The sequence below is a fragment of the Tachyglossus aculeatus genome, chromosome 13 (assembly GCF_015852505.1).
Source record: "Tachyglossus aculeatus isolate mTacAcu1 chromosome 13, mTacAcu1.pri, whole genome shotgun sequence".
NCBI lineage: Eukaryota > Metazoa > Chordata > Mammalia > Monotremata > Tachyglossidae > Tachyglossus > Tachyglossus aculeatus.
The window spans coordinates 24688201-24701027 of record NC_052078.1 but is presented as its reverse complement, the minus strand read 5'-3'; the positions used below and the strand labels follow the sequence as shown (position 1 = coordinate 24701027).

At 44.9% G+C, this 12827-nt stretch overlaps 1 protein-coding gene across 1 annotated transcript in view; it reads left to right on the top strand.

Moving 5' to 3' along the window:
• The window catches only part of RSU1 (Ras suppressor protein 1), a 227433-nt gene that overhangs the window by 34382 nt on the left and 180224 nt on the right, over positions 1 to 12827 (top strand). Inside the window, exon 2 of the mRNA XM_038755737.1 lies at positions 2364 to 2414. Coding sequence (XP_038611665.1) covers positions 2364 to 2414 — 51 coding nt within the window. The remainder of the gene's footprint in view (positions 1 to 2363; positions 2415 to 12827) is intronic.

The following is a 12827-nucleotide window of genomic DNA, read 5'->3' as shown; positions in this document are numbered from 1 at the left end:
AGCCCCTTCCTTCCTCTCCCCCTCGTCCCCCTCTCCATCCCCCTCATCTTACCTCCTTCCCTTCCCCACAGCACCTGTATATGTGTATATATGTTTGTACATATTTATTACTCTATTTATTTTACTTGTGCATATCTATTCTATTTATTTTATTTTGGTAGTATGTTTGGTTTTGTTCTCTGTCTCTCCCTTTTAGACTGTGAGCCCACTGTTGGGTAGGGACTGTCTTGCCAACTTGTACTTCCCAAGTGCTTAGTACAGTGCTCTGCACACAGTAAGCGCACAATAAATACGATTGATTGATTGATTGATCTAGCTTCATTTCTATTTATTCTGATGACTTGACACCTGTCCACGTGTTTTGTTGTCTGTCTCCCCCTTCTAGACTATGAGCCCGTTGTTGGGTAGGGACCGTCGCTATATGTTGCCAACTTGTACTTCCCAAGCGCTTAGTCCAGTGCTCTGCACGCAGTAAGCGCTCAGTAAATACGATTGAATGAATGAAGCTTTCTATTCAAACCCTGTCCTCCCCCTGATTTTCCCATCACTGTAGACAACACCACCACTCTTACTGTCTCATAAGCCCGTAAGCCTGGCCTTAACCTTGACTTAACGCTCATTCAACCCACATATTCCACCTAGCACTAAATCCGGTCAGTTCAGACTTCACATTATCGCTAAAATCTGCCCTTTCCTCTCCATTTAAACTGCTACTGCGTTAATACAAGCACTTATCCTATCCCACCTTGATTAGCACATCAACCTCCATGCTTCCTGTCTCTTCCCACTCCAGTCCGTACGTCCCTCAGCCTCCCAGATAATTTTTATACAAAAATATTCAGTCTACGTTTCCCCTCCAGAACCTGCAGTGGTTACCCATCCACCTCTGCCTCAAACAGAAACCCTTTATCCTAGGCTTTCAAGCTCTCAATCACCTTGCCCCCTCTAATCTCATTTCGCTGCTCTCTTACTACAGTCCAGCCTGTACACTTCGCTCCTCTAATACCAACCTACTTGATGTACCTCAGTCTTATCCATCTCCCTGCCGACGTCTCTCCTACGTCCCACCTGCAGCCCGGATCGTCCCCCGTGGCCTGGCGTGCGTGGCGTATTCCCGCCGCCACGATCCCCTGTGGCCTGAAGGCAGCAGTGGGATTGCTGATGATCGTAATATTCTCATCCCTGACCTTGGGAATCTACAGTTGAATTAAGGGAATAAGCTTTGGGAGTGATTAATTCTTTAAAATTAGAGTTTTCAAAATTCATTTGTTCAATTGCAATCGTTTTTGTCATTCTGATCATATTGGTGGAAATATACGGTGACTCTGCGTTATGACATTTTAGCCCTCGTTTTCTGTATCTTCCCTCTCCTCCCGTCTGAGTCATTTCTTCATTCGGTTGTGTACCCCTTAGGCACTTTGATGTTCACCTTAGCCCCTTAGCACTTTTGTCCATATCCATAGCTTTTAGAACAGTGCTTGGCACATAGTAAGCACTTAACAAATACCATAATTATTATGTCCCCTACCTGTAATTTATTTTAACGTCCAGTCAATCAATCAATCAATCGTATTTATTGAGCGCTTACTATGTGCAGAGCACTGTACTAAGCGCTTGGGAAGTACAAATTGGCAACACATAGAGACAGTCCCTACCCAGCAGTGGGCTCACAGTCTAAAACGGGGAGACAGAGAACAAAACCAAACATACCAACAAAATAAAATAAATAGGATAGAAATGTACAAGCAAAATAAATAAATAAATAAATAGAGTAATAAATATGTACAACCATATATACATATATACAGGTGCTGTGGGGAAGGGAAGGAGGTAAGATGGGGGGATGGAGAGGGGGACGAGGAGGAGAGGAAGGAAGGGGTTCAGTCTGGGAAGGCCTCCTGGAGGAGGTGAGCTCTCAGTAGGGCCTTGAAGGGAGGAAGAGAGCTAGCTTGGCGGAGGGGCAGAGGGAGGGCATTCCAGGCCTGGGGGATGATGTGGGCCGGGGGTCGATGGCGGGACAGGCGAGAACGAGATACAGTGAGGAGATTAGCGGTGGAGGAGCGGAGGGTGCGGGCTGGGCAGTAGAAGGAGAGAAGGGAGGTGAGGTAGGAGGGGGCGAGGTGATGGACAGCCTTGAAGCCCAGGGTGAGGAGTTTCTGCCTGATGCGCAGATTGATTGGTAGCCATTGGAGGTTTACAGTCTACTCTGCAGACTGTAGCTCCCTGTGAACAAAGATGGTATCTAGCAAATCTTTTGTATTATACTCTCCCAAACCTTTAATCGAGTGCTCTGTGCTCAAGAAATACCATTCTTGACCTGATTGAACTCTTACTAACTTGCAAATTGTTTATTTTCTTTACAGTTACTTTGTCTCATATCACCCAACTGGTCCTCAGCCACAACAAACTAACAAGTAAGTCAAGTTTTGCTAAAAAAGTTAGCTTACAAGGTTTTGTGATTCTTCAAAGCCTCCTGACGTACCTTCCCGATTCCGCGGTAAATGTTTATTCCTAGAGAATGTTCATTCATTCAGTCGTATTTATTGAGTGCTTACTGTGTGCAGAGCACTGTACTAAGCGCTTGGGAAGTACAAGTCGGCAACATATAGAGATGGTCAAAAACATTGGGCTATATAATGGGCTCCGTAGCTTCAAGAATTTCATTTCCTATACAAAGTTTTAAAAAAAAGTATTTTCTGACATTAATTGTGTCCTAAGCAGCTCTGTTTTGTTAATACTTTGCTGGGCCAAGCAAAAATGTTTTGAAATGTGCTTTTCAAAAAACGTTCTGGGTAATTGGCCAATTCTTTATTTCTATCTACCTCTTCCCTGTCCCCGCCAGCCCCCCAACCCAAAAGGGAAAGAAATTTCCTTTCAGAATATGCATTGCCTGGCCTTTTAGAGAAGGAAAAATGATCAGATGAACTTGAAACCCTGTCACAATTGCATACTTGTTAAGTTAAACTATCGGAGTGGGGGAGAGGGAAGTGTCAAGTCTATAATTGAGTTACAGTTTACAGGTACAGCTGCGGGAATCTTATAACCTGGGTTGTAGAGTTGAAGCAGAGCGCTAACATTCCCCCCTCCGTATTGACTGGCATTCATTCGCTTCTGCCGTATTTCCACTAGACGGTTGTGATTTTGTAATAATGTAGCAGCTGTCAAAGAAATGCAACTGGGTCAAATTCCGGGCAGAGACATTTGTGTGTGTAGGTTTGCACATATGGATTGAACACCTATATATCCTTCCCAGATTAGAGTACTGCCTCATAGCAGTTGTTATTGAGAGAGGGGGAGAGGTCAGCAGGTATGTAGGAGTTTAAAGCTGGGGTTCGTTTGAGCAAAAACATTATGTTGCCTGTGTGAATGAATGAATGAATGAATATTGAAGTTCCCGAGGACTCATGTAGGCACGGAGAAAGACACAGAGAAAGAGAGGAGGAATATGAGAAAGGGATCAAATCGTTAAAAACGTTGGAGGTGAGAAGCAGCGTGGCTCAGTGGAAAGAGCCCGGGCTTGGGAGTCGGAGGTCATGGGTTCAGATCCCAGTTCCGCCAATTGCCAGCTGTGTGACTTTGGGCAAGTCACTTCACTTCTCTGGGCCTCAGTCACCTCATCTGGAAAATGGGGATTAAGACTGTGAGACCTGTATATATGTATATATGTTTGTATGTATTTATTACTCTATTTATTTTACTTGTACATATTTATTCTATTTATTTTATTTTGTTAATATGTTTTGTTTTGTTCTCTGTCTCCCCCTTCTAGACTGTGAGCCCGCTGTTGGGGGGTAGGGACCGTCTCTATATTTCGCCAACTTGTACTTCCCAAGCGCTTAGTACAGTGCTCTGCACACAGTAAGTGCTCAATAAATACGACTGAATGAATGAATGGTGTTTTTGAGGCCCCCGATCAGCTCGTTTCGTCATTTCTAACCAAACCGATCTCCTCCCACAACCCAATCCGCACACTTCATGCCGCTAATGCCAGCCTACTCTCTGTACCTCATCGTGGCTCAGGGGAAAGAGCCCGAGCCTTGGAGTCAGAGGTCATGGGTTCAAATCCCGGCTCCGCCAATTGCCAGCTTTGTGACTTGGGGCAAGTCACTTCACTTCTCTGGGCCTCAGTTACCTCATCTGGAAAATGGAGGACTGTGAGCCCCGCGTGGGACAACCTGATCACCTTGTATACTCCCCAGTGCTTAGAACAGTGCTTTGCACAGAGTAAGCACTTCGTAAATGCCATTATTATTATTATCATTATTATTACCTTGCCGCCGACCCATCCCACACCCCTCTTCCCCTTTATATTAGACGGTCCACCACTCTCCCCACCATCAAAACGGTCTTCCAAGAGGCCTTCCCTGACCCAGACGTTATATTCATTCATTCAATCATATTTATTGAGCGCTTACTGTGTGCAGAGCACTGTCCTAAGCACTTGGAAAGTACAAGTCGGCAACATATAGAGGTGGTCCCTACCCAACAGCGGGCTCACAGTCTAGAAAGGGGAGACAGACAACAAAACAAACCATGTGGATAGGTGTCAAGCCGTCAGAACAAATAGAATTAAAGCTAAATGCACATCATTAACAAAATAAATAGAATAGTAAATATGTACAAGTAAAATAAATGGAGTAATAAATCTCTACAAACATATTTACAGGTGCTGTGAGGAGGGGAAGGAAGTAGGGCGGGGGGAGATGGGGAGGAGGAGAGGAAAAAGGGAGCTCAGTCTGGGAAGGCCTCTAATCTAATATATAATATATTATTTATATTAAATCTAATATATGGCCCTTATATCTCCTATCTATCTATATATTATATATTATATATTATATCTAATGTAAGGCCCTTATATCTTCTATCTATCTATCTATCTATCATATATATTATATCTAATATAAGGCCCTTATATCTCCTATCTATCTATTATATATTATATCTAATATAAGGCCCTTATATCTCCTATCTATCTATCTATCTATCTATCTATCTACCTATCTATCTATCTATCCATCTATTATATCTAATATAAGGCCCTTATATCTCTGGTTTATATATATTATATCTAATGTAAGGCCCTCATATCTCCTATCTATATATATATTATATATATTATATCTAATATAATGCCCTTATATCTCCTATCTCCTCCCCTCACCATTGACTACACACTTATCTGTGTACCCCTTAAGTACTTTGATACCCATCCCAGCCCCACAACACTTCTATAACGATCCTTATTATTATATATTATTATTATTTCCTCTATCTGTAATGTATTTCGATGTCTATCTCCCCACAGTAGACTGTAGGCTCCTTGTGGGCAGGGATTGCTTCTACCTACTGTTGTACTTTTCCAAGCATTTAGCGCATTGCTCTACACACACAGTAAGTGCTCAGTAAATACCTCGGATTGATTGATTGATTGATTGGTGTAGGCATAGCCTCAAAGAATCCCAGGCTCTGGGAAAGGAGTTGGAGCCATTCACTAGCCCAGAAAGGCAGGCCACAGGTCAGAAATCAGTCTTCAGCCTCAGTCAGACACACCAAGTAGTTGCCTGAAGAACAGCGTTGTCTTTGAATGCAAAGGGCTATGAGAAATTCCCTCCTAGATGAGTCACTTTGGAAATTTAAATTGTTTCAAGCCTTCAAAACCATCCTGGTGGAATTATTTCCATTTAATTAGTTAAACAAAACAAATGTGACTTTAGTGGTATTCCAGCCAATTTCTGCCTTTTAATATTTCAGAAAACTGCAGTTTACTTCCTTGCCATGTGCCCAGAAGGGAAACTTCTAGGGGAAGTGCACCAATTGCCTCCAGGAAGGGGTCATGGAAATGATTTTTTTTTAATTAAAAAAAAAATACCGGCATATCCTGTGATGTAGGTGGGATATGGGTAACCCTCTCTCCAGGCTCGCATCTCCTGCCTTCAGGACATCTCCATCTGGATGTCTGCCTGCCACCTAAAGCTCAACATGTCGAAGACTGAACTCCTTGTCTTCCCTCCCAAACCTTGCCCTCTCCCTGACTTTCCCATCTCTGTTGATGGCACTACCATCCTTCCCGTCTCACAAGCCCGCAACCTTGGTGTCATCCTCGACTCCGCTCTCTCATTCACCCCTCACATCCAAGCCGTCACCAAAACCTGCCGGTCTCAGCTCTGCAACATTGCCAAGATCCGCCCTTTCCTCTCCATCCAAACTGCTACCCTGCTCATTCAAGCTCTCATCCTATCCCGTCTGGACTACTGCATCAACCTTCTCTCTGATCTCCCATCCTCGTGTCTCTCTCCACTTCAATCCATACTTCATGCTGCTGCCCGGATTATCTTTGTCCAGAAAAGCTCTGGGCATATTCCTCCCCTCCTCAAAAATCTCCAGTGGCTACCAATCAATCTGCACATCAGGCAGAAACTCCTCACCCTGGGCTTCAAGGCTGTCCATCACCTCGCCCCCTCCTACCTCACCTCCCTTCTCTCCTTCTCCAGCCCAGCCCGCACCCTCCGCTCCTCCGCCGCTAATCTCCTCACCGTACCTCGTTCTCGCCTGTCCTGCCATCGACCCCTGGCCCACGTCATCCCCCAGGCCTGGAATGCCCTCCCTCTGCCCATCCGCCAAGCTAGCTCTCTTCCTCCCTTCAAGGCCCTACTGAGAGCTCACCTCCTCCAGGAGGCGTTCCCAGACTGAGCCCCTTCGTTCCTCTCCCCCTCGCCCCCTCTCCGTCCCCCCCATCTTACCTCCTTCCCCTCCCCACAGCACCTGTATATATGCATATATGTTTGTACATATTTATTACTCTATTTATTTATTTTACTCGTACATATCTATTCTATTTATTTTATTTTGTTAGTACGTTTGGTTTTGTTCTCTGTCTCCCCCTTTTAGACTGTGAGCCCACTGTTGGGTAGGGACTGTCTCTATATGTTGCCAATTTGTACTTCCCAAGCGCTTAGTACAGTGCTCTGCACATAGTAAGCGCTCAATAAATACGATTGATGATGATGATATGGGTCTGGGAATCAGAGGGCCTAGATTCTAATCCCAGCTCTGCCACTTGTCTGCTGTGTGACCTTGGGCAAATCACTTGACTTCTCTGTTCCTCAGTTCCTTCATCTGCAAAATAAGGATTCAGTACCTGTGCTCCCTCCTACTTGGCATGTGAGCCCCACGTAGGACCTGATGACCTTGTTTCTACCCCAGTGCTTAGTTCAGTGCTTGGCACAGAGTAAGCACTTAACAAAAAACACAATTATCATTATTATATGGTCCGCGAAAATGAGGTTCCATAATGAATGGCTGTATTTTGGAGTAGATTTTCCCATAAACGTACGTGCAATTTATTAAGCTCCCTCTCTGCTAGCCTGGGAGGTCTTGGGTTCTGATCCCAGATCTGCCACTTTCATTCATTTAGTCGTGTTTATTGAGCGCTTACTGTGTGCAGAGCACTGTACTAAGCGCTTGGGAAGTACAAGTTTCCACTTGTCTGCTGTGTGCCCTTGGGCAAATCACATCACTTCTCTGTGCCTCAGTTCCCTCATCCATAAAATGGGGATTGAGACTGTGAGCCCCACCTGGGACAGGAACTGTGTCCAACCCTATTTGCTTGTATCCACCCCAGTGCTTAGTACAGCGTGTGGCACATAGTAAGCACTTATCCCCCTCCTCCCCCTCTCCATCCCCCTGCCTTACCTCCTTCCCTTCCCCACAGCACCTGCATATATGTATATATGTTTGTACATATTTATTACTCTATTTATTTTACTTGTACATATCTATTCTATTTATTTTATTTTGTTAATATGTTTTGTTTTGTTGTCTGTCTCCCCTTTCTAGACTGTGAGCCCACTGTTGGGTAGGGACCGTCTCTATATGTTGCCAACTTGTAATTCCCACGCGCTTAGTACAATGCTCTGCACACAGTAAACACTCAATAAATACGATTGATTGATTGATCAAATTCCACAATTATTATTATTATTATTATCCTCCTTCTCTTGCTCCTTCCCCACCCCTGTTCCTAGGGGCTTTCCCTTCCTCCATACCACAGAGTTACCCCGCTCTTCCCCTATCTCCCCAGCCCCCCTTGCCCCCGCATCCTAGTATTTTTATTTAAACTTGGCTCACAGCAGAGGCCATGTGGCAAACTCCATTCCAATACACCTCTTCCTTTCTTTCTTTCCTTCCCACTTCAGCTGTAGCTCGTGATAATGAGCTGGGAAGGGAAAGGGGAAGGGAAATTGTCCAAGGACCATTACACTTGTTCTGCCTCCATCCCCATTCCCAGGGCTAGGACTGGTGTGGGGAGGGAAATGGAGGATGTGATGGGATGCGATCACAGCAGTCGGCTATAGGAACCTAGCCCAGATTGGGAGCAAAAGTGTGCTAAATCCAGCAGTATTTGTGTTTGGTAAATACAACACTGTGCCTTACGATGGCAGGGGTGTTTCACTTGTGCAGTGGCATAGCCTGGCCCGCTTCTCTCCTCCCTCCGGCCCTGCCCCTCCCCGCTCGGCTCCTTCATTCAGTCATTCATTCAGTCAGTTATTCATATTTATTGAGCACTTACTGTGTACAGAGCACTGGACTAAGCGCTTGGGAATAATAATAGCATTTATTGGGCGCTTGCTATGTGCAAGGCACTGTTCTGAGTGCTGGAGAGGTTACAGGGCGATCAGGTTGTCCCACGTGGGGCTCACGGTCTTCACCCCCATTTTACAGATGAGGTAACTGAGGCCCAGAGAAATTAGGTGACTTTTCTATGATGGCATTTATTAAGCGCTTACTATGTGCAAAGCACCGTTCTAAGCGCTGGGGAGGTTACAAGGAGATCAGGTTGTCCCACGTGGGGCTCACGGTCTTCGTCCCCATTTTACAGATGAGGGTAACTGAGGCCCAGAGAAATTAAGTGACTTTTCTATGATGGCATTTATTAAGCGCTTACTATGTGCAAAGCACCATTCTAAGCGCTGGGGAGGTTACAAGGAGATCAGGTTGTCCCACGTGGGGCTTACGGTCTTCATCCCCATTTTACAGATGAGGGAACTGAGGCCCAGGGAAATGAAGTGACTTTTTTATGATGGCATTTATTAAGCGCTTACTATGTGCAAAGCACTGTTCTAAGCTCTGGAGAGGTTACAAGGCCTCCTTCCCCTCCTCACAGCACCTGTATATATGTTTGTACATATTTATTACTCTATTTTATTTGTACATATTTATTCTATTTATTTTATTTTGTTAATATGTTTTGTTTTGTTCTCTGTCTCCCCCTTCTATACTGTGAGCCCACTGTTGGGTAGGGACCATCTCTATATGTTGCCAACTTGTACTTACCAAGCGCTTAGTACAGTGCTCTGCACACAGTAAGCGCTCAATAAATACGATTGAATGAATTTTGGGCCACAGGCGATTTGTGGCGGCCAGTGATTTCTGGTGGTGATTCGTGTCACATGCATCACTTGTCTTAGCTTTTGCTCTCTAGTCTTTGAGCCACCCGGGGGACAACCTGATCACCTTGTAACCTCCCCAGTGTTTAGAACAGTGCTTTGCACATAGTAAGCACTTAATAAATGCCATCATTGTTATTATTATTACTGGAAACTCTCCAAGTGCGATCCCGAGAAGGGAACGGGCATCACTAGTCTATACCGCAGCCTCTAGGGATGAGCCAGAGATGGTGTGGGAAGGGGAAAACTGGTGATAACTGGGAAGGGAAGGGATTAGGGTGAAGGGCGAAGGGATAACCGGTGAGAGTGGGAAGGGATTATTAGGGCGAAGGGAGGAAAGGGTGGGGAGCGAGTTGATTGAATGGCTGCAGTTGGACATGAATCTTGGGATTTTAGTGCCAGACGTTTCCCCGAGTAGCCCATTTTGCAGGGTGGTCGTAACCTGGGATATGCCCCTGTATGGAATGAAACACGCTGCATCCTTTTCACGTGCTCTATTAAGGAAAGATCCACACATCAGGATCCCTTTTTTTTTATGCTTCTGACACTCTTGACCTAAACCAGTAAACTGTAACCATTCTGAAACAGTGTCAGTGACGTTGATATGTTCCACTAAGGTCAAATTAGCATCTTTTACTAGATTTCTGGCATTTAAATGAATGCCTTTGCTCCTGTTTTCCAAGTGTTTCAGTAAATATGTCCGTTTGATAAGAATATAAATATGCATAAAAGCCAAATGGCTTTAGCACTCCTTTCTGTCACTTTGTGTTGCAATCACTGTCTTTCACTGGGGATTATTTTCAACAGGGTTGGCAGGCAAAGATGCATCACGGCTACTGGGACTCACACGGCTAAATCCCCCAGTGCTTTTATCTCGCAGAAGATTTGTCCTTGTTTTTTGTCTAATATGCCTATTTCCCTATTTGTCATCCCTTTGGTTTGTAGCTGTGCCTTAAATGCCTGTTATACAGGCACGGGGAGTTTTTTTCATCTTGAAGGAGGATATCTGGGAAATATTCTAGACCTTGGAAAGTTTGGAGCTATTTAGGAGCCATATTAGGCAGTTTGAAACTGTTAGGCCATTCCCAGCCAGTGAACGTGAGGGTTATGAAAGTATCCCAGGAATCCAAGGAGGGTCTAGATTGGGTCAGATCCCAGAGAGAGTGAGTTGCCTTTCAGTAGTGGATTTAGAGAAGCAGCGTGGCTCAGCGGAAAGAGCCTGGGCTTGGGAGTCAGAGGTCATGGGTTCTAATCCAGGCTCCGCCACTTATCAGCTGGGTGACTTTGGGCAAGTCACTTTTCCGTGCCTCAGTTCCCTCACCTGGAAAATGGGGATGAAGACTGTGAGCCCCACGTGGGACAACCTGATCACCTTGTAACCTCCCCAGCGCTTAGAACAGTGCCTGGCACGTAGTAAGTGCTTAATAAATGCCATTATTGCTATTATCATTATTATTATTCAGAAGCTGCTGACCCCGGCATCCAGATGGCCAGGCCCACAGGGCAAGGAGGTGAGAGAAACGAAAATAGAGGGGGAGAAAGAGGTTGCTTGGATGACTGCATCTCCCTGAAGTACTGGCTGGCTAAACTGCAAGGAATATGGGTATTTGGGCAGCTACAAATCTGGATTTTGGGGCAGCCCCCAAAATATTTACCACCTTAAAGCATTATAGTGCAAGCTCCTTGAGGTCAGGGACTGTGTCTCCAGATTGTATTGTTAATCAATTCAATCCTAGCCTCATGGAAAAATCTACTTCTCTGAGCCTCAGTTCCCTCATCTGTAAAATGGGGATTAAGACTGTGAGCCCCATGTGGGACAACCTGATCACCTTGTATCCCCCCCAGCGCTTAGAACAGTGCTTTGCACATAGTAAGTGCTTAACAAATGCCATTATTATTATTATTATTATTATTATTATTATTACTTCTGCTGTCTACACTGCCTGAATTCACTGATAGTGACTCAGTCCTCCGTGTAACCACGCAGATTCGGCCAGAAAGGGCTTATGGAGATGGGATGTTGACTGCTGGGACATTATCATTGTCTAAGGACACTTTTCTTGTAGCAGGGTCTGGGGACAGTGGAAGATCCTCTGTGATTCATTCAGTTCCACAAAATGTTCACGTTGGGGCCGGGGGAGGTGGAAAAGGGTCAGAGTCTGAGGGCAGGGCTGAGGGAAGGGAGTGATTCATTCATTCATTCAGTGATTCATTCAGTCAATCAGTCAGTCATATTTATTGAGCGCTTACTGTGTGCAGAGCACTGTACTAAGCGTTAGGGAGAGCAAAGAACAGGAGCTGAGGAGCTTCTCTGAAGTGATTCATTCATTCATTCATTTGTTTTTATTGAGCGCCTACTGTGTGCAGAGCACTGTACTAAGGGCTAGAGAGCAAAGAACAGGAGCTGAGGAGCTTCTCTGAAGTGATTCATTCATTCAGTTGTATTTATTGAGCGCTTACTATGTGCAGAGCACTGTACTAAGCACTAGAAAGAGCAAAGAACAGGAGCTGAGGAGCTTCTCTGAAGTGATTCATTCATTCATTCAATTATATTTATTGAGCGCTTACTGTGTTCAGAGCTCTGTACTAAGTGCTAAAGAGAGCAAAGAAAGGGAGCTGAGGAGCTTCTCTGAAGTCATTCATTCATTCATTCAATTGTATTTATTGAGCGCTTACTGTGTACAGAGCTCTGTACTAAGCGCTAAAGAGAGCAAAGAATGGGAGCTGAGGAGCTTCTCTGAAATGATTCATTCATTCAGTCATATTTATTGAGCGCTTACTGTATGCAGAGCACTGTACTAAGCGCTTGGGAAGTGCAAGTTGGCAACATATAGAGACGGTCCCTACCCAACAACGGCTTTACAGTTTAGAAGGGGGAGTGATCAGACGAGCAGGAGTCGGATCGGCTTTAGGGAGAATTGAAATCAGTAATCTGTATTCGATAATCTGGATTTAACCCTCCGTGTCAAACCGTGGGAGTTAACCACCATTTTCAGATAGTGTTGGGGCATTTCAGAGTCAAGGAGAAGTGAAGAGTTGTGTTTGCTCCTTGCAGTCCTCACTGATTCCAGCCTCTACTTCTCTGCCCATCCCATTGAGAAGCAGCGTGGCTCAGTGGAAAGAACATGGGCTTTGGAGTCAGAGGTCATGGGTTCAAATCCCGGCTCCGCCAATTGTCAGCTGTGTGACTTTGGGCAAGTCGCTTCACTTCTCTGGGCCTCAGTTACCTCATCTGGAAAATGGGGATTAAGACTGTGAGCCCCCCGAGGGACAACCTGATCACCTTGTAACCTATCCCGCGCTTAGAACACTGCTTTGCACATAGTAAGCGCTTAATAAATGCCATCATTATTATTATTATTATTTCTTTTTTTAATG